The following is a 23,420-nucleotide window of genomic DNA, read 5'->3' on the forward strand; positions in this document are numbered from 1 at the left end:
TCACCTGCTAGTCCATGCTCTCCCAGCCCTTTGCTAACTTACCAGCAGAATAGGCTTCAAAAGGGCTGTATGAGCTAAGTGGCTTTTGTGGTTAACTGTGCACCAAGGTCACCCACTTGCTTTTCCTACTGCTCAGCTCCCCCTCCTTAGCATGCACATCTCGAAGCTCACTGCTGGTTCAAGCACTTTCTTTATGGGATGCAATGCTGAGCCTTCTTCCTTTCAGGACCAGAAATGCTGGCTTTGAGTCCAGCTATGGCCGTGCTGGCTCTCAGGTAGTCAGTGCCATCTGCCGGCTGCTTTTTCCTTGACTACTATTGAAAACACGGAAAGCTAAGTGTAAGCTTCCAGCCTTACAATTTAACCATCTTCCCCCACATCCCAACTTTCTGCTGCTGAAGCCATATCCAAAGGGCACATTTAAAGGATGGAAAGGGAGCATTCTGTTGAAAACATTTTATTAAATATTGCTACAAATAGGACAATACACATCAGGTTCTAAGTCTAGTGGAGATATTAATTTATAACTTAAACATAATTTAAGACTCTCACTTGAGGTCCTTTAACAGCACAATAAATCATACCTGCAACATATATAAAAATCTGAGGCTTCTATTTTATTCGTAAATTACATTCATAAGATTACACGCCTGCATATTTCTGACTTATTTCAAATGTCCTGGGCCCAGATCAGGAACAGGTGTTTTAAATACATCTGCCATTAACAGCACAGAAACGTCCTCAGTAAAAATAACACAACAAATTAAATATTTACATTCACACATCTGTATTACGGTGCACAATCCCATGGGGATGAGAACTTCCCATCTACTTGCTGCATTCAGAAACCAGAGTACCTAGTTCAAGCACTACCATTCCCAGTGCCATCAACAAAAATAAAGTCCAAAGGCTTTCTGGAACATGCAGCAGAAACCCGGATAGTTGCCTGTATCATTTCAGGCATATGGGAACATCTTAAAATAAAATGACTTCAACAACAAGTCAGATCAATGGCTTCAAAGCAATTCAGAGAATGTTTTTAACCCCAATTATTTTGTTTCTGCAAGCATAACCCATATGTCTCCAAAGGAGACATCTCCAGCTGTGTAATAAGTGATGTGAAATAATGCATGTCTTCACCTCACCTAGGTACCTCACCTAGTAGACCAGAGGAGAAACCAGCCTCCTCCTTAGGCAGCAGCTTACTATTTGCTCACCATCTGGACAAGACATGGCAAGCTCCCAGTTATGATAACTACATGACTGAATGTAGACAGTGTTTTGCCAGAAGGCCAGAGTTTTGCTCTCTGCTTGTTAGTTTTCTATGGAAATACCAGACAGCTTGAGTTCAAAATTCGAGCAGCACACAAGGTGAATCATCTTGTCAGCAAGAGGTAAAAACATCTGGTCAGCTGCTGATCTGCATGCAGTTTCATTTCCTGAAAATCTTTGAGACATAAGCAAAGATGGCTTCAATTCCTGCAGAGAGAAGAGCATTCCTCTATAAATTGGAAAAATTGGCACAGATTTGTACTTGCTGTCACGTCAGAAGAATTTTGTATGCAGCAGGAAGCAAAAATGTACCAAAGCATTCCTAATATTATATACCGCTAGACAGACAACATAGCACAATAAACCCTTAGAAGCCGAAAGACCATTTCTAAATCAGTAAATCTATCTGTTTCCTTAGGAACTTTGGTGCAGTGGCAAAAAGCATGTTAGGTACCACAAGGCATAGATATCGCTGTTTGCAAGCGTAGAAATTAGTAGGCTCTGATTACTTCCATGATTAGAAGGAAGAGAATTTGGGAATGCAGCTATCTCGTGTGCTTACCTGAAACACCCGGAGTTAGACATTCTGGCAGTCAGTAGTGAGATGCTGACAGCTGCTATGAGAACAGAAAAGTACTTTAGTGACAACTGTTCTATGCCTAGTGGATTATAGCAAAGGGATTGCAACACTTTTCATGCTGCTTTTTGAGACACAACTTACCTGGCAGGAGTGAATTTCCTTACTGCAAGAAGAAAAAGAAAAGAAATGTTAGCATTTCAAGATGAAAGCCCTCTCTTGCAAACTTATTCTCCTATTGAAAACTCTTATCTGAATACTTAATAAAAAGCCATTCATCTAGCAACAGAAATCTCACTGCTAGTTATTACTGTATTGTCATCAGCCCCAGCTCAAACTCCCATTCACTTTCCCTGGCTGTTATTACTGATTAATAACCATTGGCTTTTTCACCTCTTGTTTTAACTCTTTCAGATTTTTAAATGTTTATCCTGAAACCAAACATGTCACACATACAGACTTCCTGAAAGTAACACTGGAATTTGTTTACATGAATATTTTCACTTTTTCAAAAGGAAAATGTTTGGGGTCTGGAGGTTTTTCCTCCCTACTAAAGAAATTTCAGGAAGGTAAATAAAATTAATGGAAACAGTCCAATTGCTCACCTTTTCTTCGTAACCGTTTTGCAAGCCAGAAGAGGAAGGATGCTGTAGCAAGCAGAGAGGTAGTGGTGGCTGCTACACCCACAGTGACATAGCCAACTTCTTGAGAAGCTGAAGAGAGAAAAACAGCTGCAGTGAGATCAAGAGGCATGTGGTTTCCTTCTCTTTGAGAGTCCGACTGAAAACAATGAAATGATTCAAGGATCTGAATTCTGCCCAGATAGAGAGGGGCTGAGCTCTTGAGATCTACAGCAAAGGCACATCAGGTGAGCCAATCGTGCTCCTACTGCGGACAGGGAAAGAGCTCTTATTGCCTCTTGGTGAGCTGCTCCACAACTTCTAAGTTATTGCTTGCTGTTATCCCCTCCACCCTTCATACCTCCTACTTTGGCCAGGAACCTACTGACATCTTTTTCTGGCTATTCACAAATAGAATACCTTCACATGTGGGCAGACTGGCACTCCAGTTTCCTGAATGGCTGCAGTCAAGAATACGAGATCCAACGAGATTCCATCCTTCTAGGCAGCTGAAGTGGCAGGCTGTGTTATATGTGAAGTTCCCAGCAGTATGTATGCAATCCATAGAGCCTTTCTCAGGAGACTTCAGTGGTTCACACTGTACAACTGAAATATAGAAAAGAAAATGGTTAAGTCATAAAGGCCTTTCCTGTCTTTGACCTTAATGTTTGCACTAGGAAATGTACACTGTATGTTCAAAATCTTTTGGATTTGGGGTGAGAGGAGTTCAGAAAGCCATGAGCAGGCATTCTGAAAGCAGGGCAGGTCACAGCTGAAAGCATAAGAGATAGCACAGACATTAACTTGGAGCAGATCAGAATAATATACTCCTCTTTTAGCTGACAAGAAGATTTCCCTGCCAAGGCTAACCTCTGCTGAGGCCATAATATTACCTTGTACACTGAATCAGTGCTGTATATTGATTGAATTGAACCTGGACTCTCAGGGAAAGGATTTCAGAGTATTGCACGGTGACAAGAAAACATTTTCCAACCTAACAAATCTCACCTTTGCATTTTGGGAATGGCTCTGACCACTGTCCCTGTGCCATGCACTTAATGCTGGATGGACCCTCCAGACGTAGCCTTCTCGCAATGGAATCACAACGTGAGCCATAGGTGAAATCTGCAGAAGCACAGCTCACAAACCTTCTTCTGGCCAGGTTACAGCTTCACACCTCACAGCTGCAACACACAGATCACAACAGAAGTCAGCACAGAGGCCTCAGGAATTCAAAATGCCAATCAATGCTCATAGCCACAAGGGCTCGGTTGGGCATGGAAAAACAACTGCACAGGATGGCTGCTGCTTGTCCCAAGCCCCAGAAGATCCACACTGCAGCGTGGATGTCCTGTCAGAGAAAATCTTCTCACAGGTAACTCACAGGTAGTACCCAGGTAAGTCCCCAGAGGTTGGAGCAGTTCAGAGAGCATGAGCAGGCATTTCTAAGGCAGGGCAGGTCACAGCTGAAGCATAAAAACAGCACAGACATTAGCTTGGAGTAGGTCAGAATAAATTCTCCTCTTTCAGATGACAAGAGAATGTGTCTGACCTGGAGATCTCCCCTACACGACCATAGTACTGCCCTTCACCTCTAGCAATGTCTCAGGAAACAGGAATTACAGAACGCTGCACGGTGGAGCCAGAACTCTTAAATATGTCTTTAAAGCATACAAACTGTTCCTAATACTGGCTCCAGATTATGAGATCCATTTTTGGGGTGTAAACTCCCATCTGAAGATGAAGAGTTCCTTGCCAGAACACTCCACTTCAACAGTCTGTTACCACTTCTGCTGGGAGTACAGCTCTCAAGTGTAGTTTCTCAACTTGCATTGCTATTTTCCATTTAATACAACAGGATATATGATCTCTGTCTAGAAACCTCTTTAAGAGGAATATTATAAACCTGCCAGGGATGATTGTTAATGTTTGACAATACTTGAATTATTCAGCTTTTTCAGACTATTTGAGCTAGTGTTAAACTAAACAGATGATTTCTAACCCAGTAAATCTCACCTTTGCATTTTGGGAATGGCTCTTGACCACTGTCCCTGTGCATGCACTTAATGTGATGGACCCCAGAACATAGCCTTCTCGGCAATGGAAATCACAACGTGAGCCATAGGCGAGATCTGCAGAAGCACAGCTCACAGAACCTTCTTCTGGCCAGGTTACAGCTTCACACCTCACAGCTGCAACACACAGATCACAACAGAAGTCAGCACAGAGGCTCAGAATTCAAAATGCCAATCAATGCTCATAGCCACGAGGGCTCGGGTGGGCATGGAAAAACATACCTGCACAGGATGGCTGCTGCTTGTCCCAAGCCCCAGAAGATCCACACTGCAGCGTGGATGGTCCTGTCAGAGAAAATCCTTCCTCACAGGTGAACTCACAGGTAGTACCCCAGGTAAGCTCCCCAGAGGGATGGGAGCAGTTCAGAGAGCCATGAGCAGGCATTTCTAAGGCAGGGCAGGTCACAGCTGAAAGCATAAAAAACAGCATAGACATTAGCTTGGGATAAACTTAAAAAAAAAAAAACAAAAAAACACCTTTTTTTTTTTTCCTCTGAAACTTAGTAACATATCTAATGCATGGAAACAGCTTTAGATTTAGGCCAGAATCTCAGTTTGTATCGATTAATAATGCTCCATAGACTTCAGTGCTGCTATGTGTAATGCAGAAATCTCATCTAGCATTGCTTGGCAAGCTTACCTTTGCATGATGCAAGTGTGTCAGACCAGCTTCCATCAGACATGCAGTTCACTGACTCCAGTCCATTCAGCTCATAGCCTTCTTCGCACTGAACTGTGCATGATGAGTTGTAGCTGAAGTCCTTCAATGGATGGTTGCACTCAAGGCTTCCATGATCAGGTTTCTCTAGCGGATCACAAGTCACAACTTCAAAGAAACACAAGAAGGTACACAGTCAGTCTATTGGTTAAGCAGGCAAATCAAACAGAACTAAGCTAGTGTGACCATCTCTGTGGTTGGAAAAAAGGATGTAGTAACCTTACCAAATTCACAATCAGGCCCATAGAAACCAGGGTTACAGCGGCAGGTGTGATTGTTAATAGTCTCTATGCATTCTCCACGGCCACTGCAGAGAGATGGGTTGCAAGAAGCTGCAAAAAACGAAAAGAAGTCCATCAAATAAAAGAATCAGCAATAGCAATTAAATCTGCTCTGTGCTTCATTTATCTTTCTGTCACTAAAGAAGCAAAAGGAATGCAGGAAATTTTGGTATATTAGTCAACTCTGCCATTTTACAGAAGCATTTCAGAAATCAATGCCTTTGACAGGCTAACTCACAGTGAAAGGATTCCAAGGGAAACTCTATAACCACTTGTTCTCAGGTAGATATTAGTAGTATTTAAAATGCAAAAGGAACACTGTATGTGAGGTAGGTAGAGGCATTCTTCCTTACCTCAGCTCTGAATTGGAGGATATTTTACTTAGATATATATATATATATTTTAAACCTAGCCTTAGTAATCTCTATGTAGAGTGTATAATATATAACATAGAGTGTTAGATTTAACTCACTGCTCTACAGTCAGCAGAGAGAGACACCCCCAAAAGGGCAATTCTTATCTAGCTCAGACTTCAGAGTGAGATGAAAGCCAACTTCTGAAAGAGCCTTTTTCTCTCCACTGATTATAGAGACCTGATGGCTGGCTTAGAAAAGATGTATAATACTCTGGGGGCTAAAAGGTAAGTGAGATCAATCCAGCACTTAGAACAAGAGGAATCTCAGCCCTGTAAGTAAGGATAAGCGTAGGATGTTAACAGAGTCAGGCAGCGAGCATGTAAAACTAGGTTAAACAACCCATCCCACTATCTCATCTCCACAGGGGTTCACTGAAATGGACTTTATGATACTATACCTGTATAGCACAAGGCAACCTTTTTTTTCTCACACTTCTCATCATTCCATTTGCCGTCATCCTTCCCTCTTTTGATGTAGATTTCAACGCAGTCCTCATTGTTCCCTTTGCCATTTGGTTCACCTGAAGCCCAGTTTTCTGCTTCATCTGTCAGCACTTTGTTTGTTCCAACCCAGGTCCACGTACCGTTAATTTTTCTGATTCCAATCCAGTAGTAACCCGGATTAAAGGGTAAGAAGGCATTAAGATGGTTGATTTCATCCTTATTTTGAATGGCAACCATGTTGGTATACCTCTCTTTGCACCATAACTCTGCCTCCTTGTAGGTCATGTTAGTGTCTGAATAATGGTATGTCCAACCATTCACCACCTCTAGTATTGTAAGCCCTAGAATGAAAAGATGGCAAAAAGTTGGTATTGGATATTTCCCCCCCATCTTTCTCTAGAAAAGGATACATAAAAGTTTATAAGCATTGCACATTTGTCAATATCTGAAATGGCATTAAAATTTAGTAGCAATAACTTTACGAGTAATTAACCAACAAGCTTCAAAACAGGCAAATCACCATCAAGTATAGCAACTACAGCCAGTCAAACTATGTCCATTCATACAAAGATCTGCAGATTTTGTCTCACATCATAGCAGCCAATTACACTTTTGTCAGGCTATCAAGGTAAAGTGCCATTGCAGCTACATCTTTTTCTCTATGTGAGTTTAGCCTCCAGCTAATTAGGTCAGATTCAAAAAATATCTGTATGATTCCAAACTCAAAACTAAGCACACTAACCTTATTACTCAAATAGTTTTCTGCAGACTTACCATAAGCAAGAAGAGATAGGAACCACAGGCAATTCATTTCTCTAGGAGTTTTCTCTTTATCTTTTAAGCAGATGGCTATGAAAGATCAAAGGAACATATTTGTATAGAAAATACACCACTTTTTTTTTTTTTACTGTCCAACATAAAATGCTGCCTGTGTAATCTTTTCTGCATACCTTTACAGAATCATTCTAAAGAATTAAGTAAGATTTTCATGCTTGCAAGATCGATCATTTAAAACAGTTCTTAATGTCAGGATAGCTTTTAAATTTAAATAGCTCTCAAAAAATATATTAGCACAGAATTCCCTTCAGTTTTCCTCTCGCTGAGACATAGAACATAATAAAATAGCCTATTTATACTCACAGGTTGCAGTTGTATTACTCAGGTGCTGTAGAAGTCCTCTGTAATATCTCTCAGCGACTGCTTTCTATTGCTGAGCTGCTGAACACAGGCTTGAAGATAAAGCTCAGTTCAGAGAGTCTGGACTGTGTCTCCCCTGCCTTTACTCCAGCCTTTTATTCTCTCAGCCAGCCTGTTTGTAGTACGGGAAATTCCATGTAGAAGAAATTTCTTGGAAAACCCCAGGATCACTTCCTCACACATGAAGCTTGATGCTTCCCCTCGCCAATCAGCCCTCCCATGCTGTGCTGCCAAGCTGCCAAGTGGTAGATTACAGCTTTACTGACGGAAGCACACAGTTCCAGGATATCAGAAAGGAGCGAGAAAGTTAAAGAGTTTGTTGTTTAAGTAGATTCCAACTTTTCTCCTAGGAGAATGCTTTACACCAAGCTGCTACGGGTTCTTTTGGCATCTCAGTAGGAAAGGCACTGACAACTAAAAGCTGGTTAAGTAGTTAATTGATTAAAAGATTAAAATTGCAGCATTGGTCAATTTCTTCCCTGTGGGACACAGCATATTGTGCAGAATGTGGACTTGGCTTTCACCTTGGACAATACATTCTGATATCCTCATCTCAATAGTTACAGTTCCTAACCAGGTACATACAATATTTCAGGTGGATGAGACAATATACTAGTTGTAGACTGAATACACACACACACATTGATTGTGTATACACTGATTAATTACGCCACTGCATGGTGCAGTTACAGTGTCAATGGTATGAAGGCACCCACCTGAGTAGTCATGGACACTGTGCTATAGATGGTAGATGAGGCGTTATGGGCTATCTATATATCTACGTATTCTTCTGGATACACAGCATGTACTGCTGAGGGCTGTATGTAGGTGAACATGCTTGGTTCTCCACCCTATGCAAAGGCATGAAACTTAAGACATGTTGCAAGGTCCACGTTACACATCAGTCCCAACCCTGGTCAATTGAAGGTGGCCTGACCAGTAGAGTCACCTCAGCCCTTGTTCCACAGCCACTTAGGCAGTGACCATGAAATCTCCAGCACATGGTTCAGCTGCTAAATTAGTATTCCAAGCACAAAGACTCACCATTACAGGTATGATCAGCATCATCCTGGTACACACTGTATTGCACTTCACGATGCTGGCATCCTAGCAGCAATTGATCAGCAGTATGGAGTTTGAACATGGACTTTTTTGTCCAGTAGAACAGCTGCATGGCTTCAGTAAAATCAGTAAAAAAAATCAGTTTCTCAGCATGTCTGAGTGAAGGAGAACTTTCACTTGGTCTTTCAAAAGCATTACTCCTTTCTACTAACCCATCCCCTCAGGGATGGTGAGGGATGTGACAGATCCAATGCACATCAGTCTTGACAGCACATCACCACACCATATGATGCAGAAAATGGGATCCGTTATCTGATGGATAAACATAGGCTATCTATAGGGTATCTCCTAGGGTAGACACACATAGGGTATACTCATAGTAGGCATAAGGAATATACTTACTTCAGCAGATTTTTTTCCTCAAAACTGGGACAAGGCATAGTACATTCTCTTTGAATTCAGCATAACAAGTGCCTAAGAATGGAAATATATCAACCTATTTCTAAGCTAAGTTACTATGTTAAGATATTCCTTTCTATATCAGCTGACAGCTTGACAGCTTAAGCTATCACCATTCTATTCCACCTGGAGCTGCTGCTGATAAATATTACAGCAGAACAGGTAGACCGGGTAAAGGCATAAAGCAGTTTCAAGGACTGCCTTTTACTTTATTCAAACAAGTAAAACATTTGTGAGAATCCGTAGCTTGATAAATCTCTGTCTATTAAGGGAAGCCATCAAAGGAAAGAGAATACAGTAAGTAGTATACAGTAAGCTGTTACTATCAAAATCAACTTTCCTAGAAGCTGCATGAAGTCCTTGAAAGCTTGTCAAAATCAGTTAATGTCAAGAATGAGAATTAAAACCTTACACTGAATATTTGCAGGGAGGGGTGTACTTTCTAGCAGGTGTGATTTAGCAAAGTTAGACTCACAGACAAACCATCAAGAAACTCTGGAAAGTCGAGGTTAACTCTTGCCTTTTCTACAGCCGTATTCTGTGACCTCAAGCCTGGGCCAGCCTCAGTTGTTACAGCCAGTCTTACAGGACATCAAGACAGGACTGGTTTCTCAGCCTCAGCTGCTCATATGTCTTCTAACAAAGTGGAACCTATAAGGTATTTGTATGGTGCATCACAGAGCAGGGTAAAATGTCATGGGGTTTGTTAAGCGTTGAACTAATACAAAAGATGTATTGAGAGGGCTCAATATATTGATCAGCTGTTATAATTGTAGGCAGAGAGGAATTATAAGCAATTTCAGAACAGTTTATATCCTCTTCAGATCCAGGAGGAGAAAAAATCCTTCACGCATTCCTGGAGATTCACTGCTTTAAATTGTGTTACAAGCTTCCTACTGGTAAAAGCTCATTCTTCTCTCAGCAGAAGCTCTAAAGTTGAGTGGAGGAAACTATATCAGAATTGTTTTCACCAGCGGAATCTCCAAGGGAAGGAAGAGTGTGTTTCACAGTTTACAATAGTCTTCCTTTACAAGGACTGTTTGAGACCTCTTGTCTGCAGTAGATAAAAAAACCACATAAAAAAACACTAAAAAACACCACACAAGCCCCAGTGCAATATGTCTGTAAAGACTCCCACCTAAAATAGAATGCCTCTTTTTGTTGGCAGCATTCCCCTGTGCATCACCAACACGGGGCTCTTTTTTTGTTGTTGGTTTTTCCCAGGGAGCTGTTTAATCCAAGGATAATATTATCTCATTTTGATGTAATGGAATACAAATACAAATGGTAAAGTTTCACGCACACAAATAAATCATGAGAAGTGTTTTTAAAAGCACAAACCTCAGAGGTTAAAGCCTCATTAAAGTTAAAGGCACTTAAAAACTTCAACTCCTGTGTTGTTCAGGAAGACTGGGATTCTTGCGAGCGAAAGCTCATGTTGAACCTTATGGATATTATAGAAAAAATGTACATCTGATGCAGGTATGTCTTTTGAATTGCAGGTGCTCAAGCCAGAAATACCATCCAGCCTGCCTCTCATTTCATTGTTGTTTCCCATTTGCACTCTTTCTTCCTTGAGCAATTGATTTGGGAACATAATACAGAACATCATTTCTTGCACTGCTCTGAGCTGAGTGCAGTTGTTCACTCCCTACATAAATGCAGGCATATTCCATTAAATTAATCCAACTCCTCTGTCAAAAAAAAATAAAATAAAATGGGAAACGACATCTAAATGAAGTCAAGCTTTTAGAATGTTCAACGCTTTTTGTTCTTATGGGCACCAGGCCTTCATTTCCACCAGTTAAAACCTAGCTTTTCCCAAATGAACTGGAATACTCCAGACTACCTCTTTTCCATTACAAAGATAGATGCCTATTAAGGATTATGTAATAGAAACTAATTTTCTATTTGGACAGTTCAGTTGATAACACATTGCATGAAATAACAGACAAACAAAAGCTATATAGGCATACTAAGAGTAAGAATAAGTAAAGCTACTCAGGTCCGCTATTCAAATAGGGACTGCCATTGACAGAGGACATGTCAAATGTGATTTCTTTCTGTATACAGAAAAGTTAGCAGATACTCACTGCAAGAGTGTTATGCATTGGGAAAAGAGGACAGGTCAGACTGGAGTAAAGATTGCTCTGTTTGCTACATATGACCAAATTAGCATTTAACGATCCAACCACATTATCTCTTGATAATTACTTTTGAGAGTATGTGTCAGAGGGCTGGTGAAAAGCAAGTATTGTCTCTCTACACCTAGAAAGATTTAAGAGAAAGGTAATTAGAAGCCAAGTTCTTCACATTAGTACCTAGAACGATACTTGAACTGTAAGGGAGAATACTAAGGAAAACAAGTGAAAAATCTACAGAAGAATAGTAAGATCTGCCAACAGTAAGTCAAGTTTTTGCCAGTTATCAGTCTGTAGTTGAAGGCTGAGTAACAAAGACAGAATAGCGCGCTGCAGATTGCCACTATCAAAGCCCGTACTGCCGTTCCATGAGACTTTCTTATAAGCAAACAAGTGAAACATGGGTAGTTGAAATTGTCATAAAACGAACACATTTCACCACTACTTGAAGAACAACCAACCAACAATAACATGGAAGCAAATCAGATAATACGCAATAAAATCCTGAGCAACACAGTCAATTCATCTTTTAGAGCTGGAAAAAAGTTCTATTTATTCTTTTTTGATTTTTGAAGAATTAGGGACCATCTCATTCATACTCATGACTCCCTGCACTATTTTCAAACGAGAAATTTGTTTTATTTCTTACAGACACCCCCATTTTGTTTGCCTGACCTGCAAGCATATTGCAAGTTATCTCATCTTAACTACCAGTTCTTGATGCATTGCAGTTCCAGTAATGTGTGTTCAGAAAATAGAGCCTATATTCACAAAGTGAACATCTATAACTGTTTTAATGACTCCTCCAGCCAGAAAAGAATGATAGACAACAGAAATCTACTTGATCTTCTGAAATTTATAAGGTGTGTTAGAGTACTTAGGAGGAATTCAATGAATGTTTCCATATGCCCACTTGGTGTATAACTAATAGTGGTTGGATTGATAGGTAGTGATAGAATTGTAAAAGACATTTTTCTGGATGCTGAAGTGTTAGCATTGCTAGAACAGAAGTTCTTCACGAAGAATTTCCTTCCTTTGGAGATTTAAGTCTTGGCTTGGAAAAAATTAGTCAGTGTCTTTATCAGGAGCTTATGGAAATAGGCAGTTAAAATTATTTTAAACGATTAAAAATCTTAATGGATTTGCTATTACCACAAAAATAAGACAGATCCAAGATAGGTTCTCAGAAAACCTTAGTATATACATGTAAATACAGGCATAAACTCAGATTTTTTGGCCATGTCTAAAAAGAATGGTTTGTTGCCTGTAAGGTTTCACCTGTATTTAAATAATTTCTAACTTAGCCTTCCCCTTAAAGCATGTTAACTATGCCTTTATGTCAAGACAAAATAGAGAATCAAATAACTGAGCAACTCAGTTACACTTCTTACATAGTAAACATATTTGTCATTCAAATAAGAAAATATTTCAAATGTATTTACGTCAATATAGTTTGTGTGGTAGACATTTCTCCCATGGCAATGAGCTGTAAGACTATACAAAATGTTTAAGTCCTGTTAAAAAAGCTTCAGTCTTCCTCTTAGTTCCATAGAAGAGGAAAGCTGTAGCCAGCCTTGAGGGGAAAAGGAGTTCTGGTGCCAGTAGTGAAGGTGTTTCCTGTTTAGACAGGAGCTTGAAACACTAATTATTTAGAAATTCAGAGACAAAGGGGAAAATGTACATGTTTTCCCTGAGGTCTTGATGGGAAGAAAAGATTATTTCTGAAGGCATACTCATCCCTCAGCCTCCATCTCATTAAGTGTGAATAGAGTAGGTAATACAACTGCTGCTACAAAAGAAGTTGGAATTCCTCAGGATGCCTAAGACAGTCTCCATTCTGTCTGGAGCAAAATCCCAGGAGACAAAAAGCTTATCTCCTCTTCTTATTTCGGGAACTCTCTGATGTGACTCATAATGCTCAATTTCCTCTAAGCCAGCCAAAATTCACATTCGTTAATCTAACTAGAGGCCCATCATCACTTGCACTGGCAAGGTGTGATTCAGCCCGTTGAAATAGAAAGCTGAGTGCAGGAGCAGAGGAAACAACTTGGTAAGTGACAGAGCACCTCACACCTTCAGTTAGGATAAAAGCGAGGCTGTCTTAACATCTAGATCTTTGCTGCTTGTGACTGCAGGTGGAGCTGATCACAGTTATCTGCTGGATCCTATGGCTTGGAGCCTTCTCACCCTCCATACATAGGATGGATGAATATGACTCGTACAAATCAGGCAATGTTAATTTTACTGCCTGGGTCCATTCCATACTCTTATGCTCTCAGCAGGGGAGATGCCTAAGCGTATGATACTGGAAGGGATAAGGGTTGTGAGGAGAACAGCTAAACTTTTGGCAAATGAGAAGAGTAAAAAAGTTGTTCCAGGATTAAGAGATCAAGTAGACAGCTGGTTCTTGTAAAAGTGGTCTTTGTGTGAAATGTTTTCTCTGCATTTCTCCCAGAGAGATTGCAGGAATGGTCAGAAAAGTAATGAGTCTTTTCAAGCCTTCTGACTTCCTCAGTTCCCAGAAAATACCGTTTTAATTTATTAAATTCCAGATGAACTATCAGTAGCACTGGAATACCAATGTAACTTTCCATTCTCAGTCCGCAGCATTATGAAGGAGAAACATCAAAAATGGATGAGAGCTGTGCCTTCACTTCCTCGCTTAACATATCCCACCATTGATTTAAGATGTCCAAACTTCAGGTCTGTTCTTTTCAGTGCTTATATCAGTCTTAGGTAGATTTCCATACACCTATGGACACGATATTTAATATGTTTCAGTCCACAGCTAAATCACTGTTAGATAATACTTCAATACCGTAACTTCTCAGGTTTCTACAGATCTGAGTTCTACTGCTTTAGGAAGAAATATCTGCTAAATGAGCTTCAGACAGGGCCTGTGCAGATAGTTCAGATCTTCTTTCTTTTAATGGGAAACAAGCAGTAAATGAACTCAGCAAGTGTTATCTGCAGAAAATTATAGCCAAAGTTTTGAAGAAGTTTTGGATTCCATACCCTAAAGATGTTTTGGGTGATGCTGGCCTCCATATTTAAAGCTCTACATTTAGACACTATCATTAAAGTCAAATGTAATTTATAATACCAAGCAGCAGAAAGAATTCTCACTCAAGCTACAGACATACTGCTGAATGAGATCTTACCCCTTAGTATCTGAAATCTTTGAAGCAGCATTCTTTGCAGTTGCAAGGAACAACTGCACAGCAACGAGAACCTGACCCAGGATCAGCTGGCAAAGGCAGACCATTCCTTGTAGTCATGACTTTTCTCAGATCACTAGATAACACCTTGAGCTAAGTACTCATTCAGGAGCACTCTATCCACTTCAGCACAAGGTTGCTGTCACTATAACATCTGTGTGTTATTTGAAGAAAGAAGCAGAGGTCCACTAGCTAGATTGGTTTAACTTTATGTTAAACGAGTGTTTAAAATAGGCTCACTAGTGGAGGATAACTTGAAGCATACAGCCTTTGTTTCAAGAATAAAGACGTTCACTGCTAACACTGAAAACAACAGCATTAAGTTCCATGCTCTTATTGTTTCCTGCACAAATAACAGTGCCACAAAGCTTTTTAAAGTTCCTGTTAGCTGGTATTAAGGTCACTTGAACATTGTTTATTTAGTGTGCCAGAAAACAATACTTCAACTTTCCAGAGAGGTGTTTGCTCTTCCACCACTTCTAGATTCCTTGACTCATCAGGAAACGTGAGTGTCATCTATCCTGAAGCTGTTCCACTTCATGGAAGGGCAAAAGAGTATTGACTAGAGTCATGTTTTATTTTGCTTTTTATGCTCCAGTTTAAAGAGCAATGCACACAAAGACATTTTCCCTCAAATAAAAGCAAGGACAGATCCCCAATCCATCATCCTCAATGTAAATTTAGCCTTCTTGGTGCAAATTATTTGGTTTGATGATCTTTTTTCCTTTTGTGGTTATCAATAGGCATTTATTAATCTTTTATAATCACATATGATTGTGATTGGTAGCAGAGTCTGGTTCTTTATAATCAGCTTAGATTACTTTCATAATAGGTATTGGATCAAGGGAGGGAAGTGAAGTGGATCAAGTGAAAGGATTATTACTTATCTATAAAATAGCACCAGACCTGAAAGAAATGTTCTTACCTGAAGCAGGTATGAGTTCAGCTTAGTGGTACTTCTAAGTGACACAATCTATGTTAGACTGTATAAGCTACAAAAGTGAAGCTACTCTATTGTCAAAACATTAGGTTTAAGTAATTAAGTTGGGACTGCAGTTGCTCTGTATTCTATAGACTCAAAGACATAGGGTTATCTGAAGGTTAAGCCAAAGGAGATCCATACTCTCTTCATTAATAAAAACAAGAGCAAACACATTGGCTTTTTCCCAATCAATCCATACCCAGAATTCTGCAAGTCAGTCTTCATACAATTACATTCTCATTCATCTTCCTCATTCTCTTTTTTTATCTTTGATCTGGGAAATTGCACGCTCAAGGCCATGACTACAAGGCCATGGACACTACAGTGTCTCCCTGACGCAGTGTTTTCCCACATGCCTAGCAGATGATGGTATTTAAGACCAGGGAAGCAGCAGCAGCTAGAAAAGCTCACAAAATGTGATGGACCCTTTAAAAGTGCCAGGTAAGCAAGGAGCTGATCGTAAGTCTTCTGTACACAAATGGATAAAGTTGGTACAAAGCCCAAATGGATACAAACCATCTGTGAGCAAAGGAAAATAGAACATTAGGGATGAATTTCAGCCAGCAGAGCAACGAGGTTATTGGTATGTGTTACCAACACATACACAGATCCAGAAGATTATATGCAGACAGATAATGTTATTACCCTGTATTTGATCTGGCTTTCAGTGCTAATCTGAGGAGCTGGTAACCAACAGTTGTTGAAGAAAAATCTTCATTCAAAGCCTATTAAAATGAGTGGGCCACACAGCAAAGCAGAGCTGTGGCCCTAGATGTGCACAACGTACATAGGGTACAACAGTATTTCATTTGCATGAGATAAAGAATTTGTGAGAACAGCTGAAGGTTAACCCTCATTTTATTTTCTCTTGTATGAGAGTGATGGAAATCACCTACTTCAAAAATCTGTCCTTAATGCTTTCCTGTAATACAAAAACAGATGAAACACATACTTACATCGTGTGCACTACTGTCACAGAACTCAATAAAAGGAAAAATTTATAATACTGAACTTCAAATAGATTGTTTCCCTTTTCCTGATTCTAATAACCTGGATAGGTCTCATGGCATGAGAGAATCCCATGCTGAGCTCCTTAGCTGTGCTGCAACACAATGTACACTTTACACAGTCATTTAACACTAACATTATTTTCCAGTACTCTTGTAAAAGGAGATTTGGTGTGGGGTTTGTATGGTTGTGGGTTTTTTTGTTTTGTTGGTTTTTGGGGGGTGTTTTTCTTTTTTTCTTTTTTCCTGTTGGAATGAAATGTTACATCTGATATTAAAACACAAGTCAGCGTCCTTCTTTTATGATGTTATGCAAGTTAACTAGGATGGTCTGAGCACTAAAAACAAGCTAGAAATAACAGGTTTGAGACCCACACCATAGAAAAAATCTTCTTTTTGGCAGGATAAACCAACTCCATGTCTCCGCTACCTCAGCGTGTTCCATTACAACTGAAGTACAGCCACAACTTCCCCATCCTTTGTGGCAATCCACATAGACAATGAAAGGGACAGTTGTCTACAAGTTAACAGCAGCCTCTCAAAAACTCTACTGAAGGCCAGGTTATCTTTAAATTACAGACATAATACCATAAATCTTCATGCACAAGTTACCCAGTTCAACTTTCTACCAAGGCTTTTGCAGTAAGCCTTTTAGTTAATAGGTTACTCAAGAAAGGAAGCCAGTGCATTTTCTCTGTAATCATCAGCTATTGGGTACTTAACTTTACAGCTTAGTAAGTTAGTCGAAGACTGAAAAAACACTTAGTAATTCTGAGGCTTAAACTTGTCCTGTTTTGTACACGTACCACTTTTTTCAGTGATATTTAAGGGCAGGGTTAGTAAGAGATTCAACCCTTCTGCTTTTATAAATAAAAGATTTAGGAATCCAGATAGCAGGATCTTAAATAGCCATCTCATGTATCATTATAGCGAAGGAAAAGGGAAGGTGCAAGATAAACAAAGGAAAGGGATACTGGGTTCCTATGCACTAGCTCAATCAGTAACTTGATTTGGATGTACCAGTTTCAGTCTGATAACAGTGAACCACATAAGCTGTTACACTCAAACAACATTAAGCCCAGTACACTGAAAATTACACTGCAATACTGGCACAAACCAAGCCAACATATGAATAGGGGAATTTTACAAGGCTTGTAGCCGATAGGAAATGCATACACTGTGACACTTTATAGCCATTTGAGTCCAATCCAAAGCCTTCAAATCATCATGGAAAGCAAGCCCAACATGTAACACAGAAGAGGAAAAAACATGTTGGAACATTTACTCTTATGGTCTGGATATAACTAATAACAAAAAATATCCAGTACCTTATTTTAATCATCACTCCATCCATTCTCTGCTATGTAGTTTGAGATATTTATTATACTTTTCCTCAGAACAATGGTTATAGGACAAGTAGTAAGGATACAATATGTCACCTGGCCAAACAAAGAAGAAAAGTTTGATTTTTCAGAGAGTACTGCTGAAAACTGCCACAATGAGATATGAGTAAGCCCATTACGAAAGGAAAGTCCCTTTCTGCAGGAGTCGGCCTGTCTCTGGTTTGAGACCCCTGCTGCCCTATGCCATCCTCTTTGCACTCCTGAGGCCCACAGAGTGACGCAGTAGGAATTACCAACAACGGGGTTTTTGTCTTTGACCTTCAATCCAGCAGGAAACTCCTATACCCCAAGATGGCATAGGAAACTACTCTTGGCTAAGGTGTGTGCTTAAAAAGACAAAAGCATTAAGAGGAATAATAAGGAATAAACTACAGCTTTGCATGTTTCTACTCAAACTCAACTCAGGTCAAGGCCAGACACCTGCTCTTGTTATTAAGTACAAATCACTTTAAAGCTTAGCCTGTTCAAGGTGTGCCATAAGGATTTCTACTGCCACCTATACCCTTGCATTACTATTGTTTGTTGCTAGCTCTTTCTGTGTATCACAACCCAATGCAAGGCAACATGTTTTTCCAGATCCAAGATTGCACAACACACTTCTATGACCAAGGGAAGGAAATACCCCATTCCAGTTAAAAATAATGAGTTCTTTTTTCAAACAAGCAATTCTTACAAAGTCTTCTAAGCACTAACTTCAACAAGAGAAACATGAGATCATCAAATATCACATCAGATCAGTAGTCAAAACAACTAACAAACAAGCTACATACACAGAAACTATCTAAATAAAAATATGCCCTTTAGATTGAATGGCACAAACTCAAAAGGCTAAACTACCATAACACAGCAGCTTACCAAAGGGTTACCAACCCCTGAGGTGCTTTAAAAATCCCATCTTGTGGAGCCAGATGTCCTCCCATGCAATGGGAGGTAATGATCAGGTAAAGACTTTCTGTCCCTACCATCTCCACATGGCCTGCGGTATCCTGGTCCCAGTTTGCACTATGAAGCTACAGCACCTATGCAATTGGGATCTTCCCCTTCAAAAAGAGGACTGAAAAAGTTCCCTGATCAAAGGATACTGTTGCAGGAACCCTAACCATTGGAGTTACTTCCTGCAGCAACACCTCGGTTATTTCTTTGGCTTTACTGGTCCTGCAGGGGAATGCTTCTGGCCACCCTGAAAAAATATCAGTTAGTGCTAGTATATAATGAAACCCTCATTTCCTTTTCATTTCCAAAAATCAATTTGCCACTGTTGCCCTGGAAGGTTCCCTTTCCCAATAGGCCCCACTTTAGTACCCTGTTTCTGGTACCAGAATCATACAATTACTTTGTGTAAATATTTATGAGTGTCTGTTTCCCCAGTATGTTTTATTGTGTCCCCTTAGAATCACTAATGGGTACAACAACATGTCTACCTGGGTATGCACCCATCTGTCAGCTTGCTCTCTTCCCTTCTAAATCATTAATTAGATTCCTGTCCTCTCTAGAATACTTTACAGGTTCTGACTCAGGTTCAGAGATTTTAAGTTTACTGTCTGGAATTAAAGTCAGTTCACCAATTTCTTTTCCTTCAGCTGCCTGTTTTGCCACCTGATCCACCATCTTATTTCCAGTTTCCTGTACAGTGTTACCTTTCTGATGTCCTTTACAGTGTACAATAGCCATGCAATTGGGTAGATTTACATCATGCTGAATTTGTTTTCCATGTGTGTGAGCAATCCTTGCTCTTTCCAGATGGTACCATGAGTGTGTACCACCCCAAATGCATATTTAGCATCTGTCCATATATTTAAGGCTCTTGTCAAGGCAATTATTTCAGCCTTCTGAGCAGAAGCCCCCACAGGTAATGGTTTTGTCCTTGTCTCACAGAACTACTTCCATCAGTGAATCAAGAAATCAGCATCGTCCAATGGTTCCCCCTGTAGGTCTGGCTGACTGGCATAGCCAGTCTATGAGCAGCCCTTCAGGACTCACAAGTCAAGCAACACAGTCCTTCATCATCTACAGACACCCAGCACTTGGTCTCACAATTAGGATACTTAATTATAAAAACTGGTCCCAGAACTTCATTTATGATCCTGGTTTCTTACTCCGTATTCCCTGCTCTTCTACACCTCCTGTAGGACATCTCCTCATGACTTACAGGTTTCCCTCCAGTCTAAACCTACCTGGTCTACTGATAGTTCTTGTCTGTTCCTACAGTAACGTGGTTATTAAGCATGGTGGTTATTGAGCACGGTGGTGATTAGGTTGACAGTTGAACCAGATGATCTGAGAGGTCTTTTTCAACCTTAATGATTCTTTAATGCTAAAGGGCACCCCACTGAGAGAGCTTATCACATTCCCTGCCCCACTTGGTCCATGCAGGACAGCAAAGAGCTCCTAGTTATAGACCTTCCTCACATTCTCACTCTGTGAGGTTTAATTAGCAGGAATTTGGTTAGTTTATCAGCACTTTGGTCATTCATTTCTTTCCGCACAGTAATTATGCTAGCCTGTACCCAAAAAAAAGATAAGAGATCCCTCCCAACCTGAGCCACTCTATGGTTCCCTCTACTTCGCTAACGGTTTTGTTTGCTTGTGCTATGCCTCAGGTTTATAGATATGCCTCTTTCGTATCATAAACCACACCAGCTTCAGAAACTCACGTTAATAATGACGCGCTGAGAGGAGCCGCTGGGCGGTGCTATGCGCGGCCGCTCCGCCCGCGGGCCCTTGCGTTAAGTCCCGTGTTGTGGGCCTGCCATGGCCGCGGTGCGGGACGTGGAGATCGACCCTGATGGCACATTTAAGTACATCCTGGTGCGGCTACAGCGGCCTGGCGGTGGGGAACAGCGTGACATCGTGCGGGGCACCAAGGCGGCCGAGTTCCACAGTGCGTGCCGGGCGGGAGCGGGGCCCTGAGGCGGGGAGAGCCGTGCGTCCCGGCTCCTCTCGCACCGCCATTTCCAAGCCTCACAAACCGCTTTTAGCCCACAGCCTTAATCACAGCTCGGGCCCGTCTCACGAGAGAAAACCCCTTTCGCCTTGGTTGTAAATAGCTGTCAGCTCTAGAGTTCTGACGGCTGTGTTCTCCTTGTGCAGATCACATCTTTGAGAAAGTAAATCCTGAGATGGAGAAGCTGGGATACGAGTGCAAGTGCCTTGGAGGAGGGAAAATTGATCATAATAGCAAAGAGAAGAAAATTAGGGTGTTTGGGATGTCTACAGTAAGTGCCTCTTGTATTCCTTTCCATCTCTGCTGTGCTGGGGGTTTTGTTTTATAATAAATACTTGTGTGGTAACAGAGTGCAAATGATCCAGGCAAGCTTTCCAGGGAATCCTTGTGAGGGAAAACAGTGTTTTAAAAGGCAGAAGACCAAAGCAAAAGGATCAGATAACATGTAACGGTAACTATGAAGAAGGCTAAAAGTGGAAATTAGCATTTCCTGGCTCTTAGTGCTGGAGCAGGAATAGCCTCTTTATAGCCACAGGGTCACAATCCACCTGGAGTGTGATCTTTGACTATGGAAATGCTGGCTGGCGGTTGACCAGCTGGGTTGTGAGTGGTGTGTGTGAGAAGGGCACACCCGGTGCACGTGGGGTCAGCTTTTCAGTGGGTGAAGATACAGCTGTGCACAGATCTGTTCTGAGAACAGAAGTGAATCTGAGTGTGGAAACCTGAATGTTTCTGTTCTGTGCGAGTTGCTGAGTCTTCTTATAAAGAAACTGAAGTGGTAACGTCCTGAATTTAGGAGATGTACTGTAGTCTGATTTTTGTGTTGCTCTGTGATGGAAGTACAGCTGCTTCTGTAGTAATGCTGTCAGCAAAGGTTCTTCCCTTTAATGTAGATGAGAATAAAATAGTTATCACTTTGCATTAAAAAGAATTAATTCCATGGTTCTCTGATTCTAGTATCTCTGGCTCTTCCATCCCAGCTGCTTCTGTGACTCTTGCTGCCTGGAATCATGTGAAAAAACCCACAACCTTAGGATTTGTGCTAGGAAGAGAAGACATTGGATAGTGCTTGCTCTACTCAAGTCTCCTGATTGTGGATGCCCATTATAATTGCATTCTTCAATGAGGCTTTGGCACCTGTGTTAACCAATTTAGCTGCCAATTTAGTGTTAGAAGCAGCAGTCAGCTCAACTTACAGACGAGCACAAGGTGAAAGCAGAGTTTTACTGCCAGGAGGGCTTCTGTTGAGTAGAGACCTGGAGATTTGAAAGACTTCAGCTGTAAGTCAGAAGTTGGCATATAAATCATTTTGATGCTTTTTCTTCACTTGGAGATTTGCTGTCAGACTCTAAAAGAAGATTGTCTTCTTGTTGGTTTTGTGGTTGTTTCTTTTTCTTAATGAAAACCAGAGAAACAGATTTCTTTTGAAGTAGATGCTGTGCTGTTATTTGCAAAGCTGAATGGGGCTCTTCAAAGCAATTGCCGAAGCAAGAATGATCTGTAGAATCGCGATTTAAAATGAAAAATATAAACCAGCAGTATTTTTTAACATAGCTCCATTATCTGGTATTTTGAAGAGTTTGATGCATTTCCTAATGCTTCAATTCCATTTGCGCAGCTTAAACACTAGTTTACTTCAGCTGTTCCTTCTGAGATAGAGCAAGTGATGAATTAATGTGATTGGTATTAATTGCTCAAGTGATCTTGAGCTTTTTTTTCAGTTTCCTGAGTTAACTCTGTTTCATTGAATGCTACTGGAAAAGGTGGAAATAATGGGTTTTTATTAGTAGACTGAAGTCTTTGATGGGGATAAACTTACAGTTCTGAAGTAAGAAATCAAGATTAGCGACTTCAGGCAGTCAAACAGTGGAAGTGAACCTTTTATCACAGCTCTTAGATTTCAGGGAAAGACTGAAACTGTGATAAATGATTTAAACAGAGTTAAAAATGAGATAAGTCATCTGATGGTGCTTTAGTTTGGAGCTGTAGTGGCTGAAGATTATTTGTGTATGCAATTATACCAGAGAGATAGCGAATGAAGAGTGAGTTCTTTGGTGACTAGAATAGTACTCAGATGTTCACACCTGTTCTGTTTTCCTTCAGCTGAGCTATGTCAGATGCTCATACATTGATGTGTGTCTCTTGCTCTTTTCTTGCAGGGCTATGGAAAAGCAGATCATTCGGTGACTGTGGAGATCCTGAAAAAAGTGTACACAGATTATGAAATCACATGGTCAGATGACAAGAAATAAACTGGCTACTTATGAATGTGACAAGCAGTTCAAATCTGGAAGCTTTCAGTGATTTGTGCTTCAATAAATACAATTGAGTGTATGTATGTTATCATGAACCCGGAGTACTGGACTCTGCTTTAATGTATAGTACAGTTAAGTAATCCTCAGGTATCTCTTACTTTGCTGATTGTTTCTTTGTGCAATGACTTCAGAAAGTGATTTTATGCCTGGTACTTAGTAACCAAGAATAGCATGCAAGGCACTAATCTGCAGCTTGAGCACTTCCTACTTCTATTTTCCTCTGGGCTTTTTTTCCCCTAACATTCAGTGCAATAACTGTAACGGATGCTATTTAGTTGGTGCCAGTATAC

At 40.5% G+C, this 23,420-nt stretch overlaps 2 protein-coding genes across 3 annotated transcripts; one reads left to right on the forward strand and one right to left on the reverse strand.

Moving 5' to 3' along the window:
* Window positions 1–441: 441 nt before the first annotated feature.
* SELE (selectin E) lies at window positions 442–12,678 on the reverse strand. Its single transcript, XM_032446276.1, has 13 exons — window positions 7,543–12,678; window positions 7,177–7,251; window positions 6,357–6,743; window positions 5,487–5,594; window positions 5,185–5,370; window positions 4,767–4,952; window positions 4,472–4,661; window positions 3,478–3,638; window positions 2,890–3,075; window positions 2,455–2,562; window positions 1,994–2,015; window positions 1,835–1,889; window positions 442–1,479 (listed from the first exon to the last, which is right to left on the reverse strand). Exons 2-12 carry the CDS (start codon window positions 7,211–7,213, stop codon window positions 1,850–1,852), a joined length of 1,611 nt encoding a protein of 536 aa, XP_032302167.1. The 5' UTR covers window positions 7,214–7,251; window positions 7,543–12,678; the 3' UTR covers window positions 442–1,479; window positions 1,835–1,849.
* Window positions 12,679–20,566: 7,888 nt separating this feature from the next.
* Window positions 20,567–23,171, forward strand: LOC107317233 (14 kDa phosphohistidine phosphatase-like). Of its 2 annotated transcripts, XR_001556779.2 has the most exons (4): window positions 20,567–20,752; window positions 20,962–21,086; window positions 21,773–22,095; window positions 22,975–23,165. XR_001556779.2 is itself a non-coding variant. In XM_015869679.2 (3 exons), exons 1-3 carry the CDS (start codon window positions 20,623–20,625, stop codon window positions 23,065–23,067), a joined length of 348 nt encoding a protein of 115 aa, XP_015725165.1. In that variant the 5' UTR covers window positions 20,574–20,622; the 3' UTR covers window positions 23,068–23,171. The 2 variants fall into 2 exon arrangements, 1 of the variants encoding a protein (XP_015725165.1); XM_015869679.2 differs by lacking the exon at window positions 21,773–22,095 and having other exon boundaries at window positions 20,574–20,752; window positions 22,975–23,171.
* Window positions 23,172–23,420: the final 249 nt, after the last annotated feature.

Source organism: Coturnix japonica, chromosome 8 (genome assembly GCF_001577835.2).
Source record: "Coturnix japonica isolate 7356 chromosome 8, Coturnix japonica 2.1, whole genome shotgun sequence".
Lineage (NCBI taxonomy): Eukaryota > Metazoa > Chordata > Aves > Galliformes > Phasianidae > Coturnix > Coturnix japonica.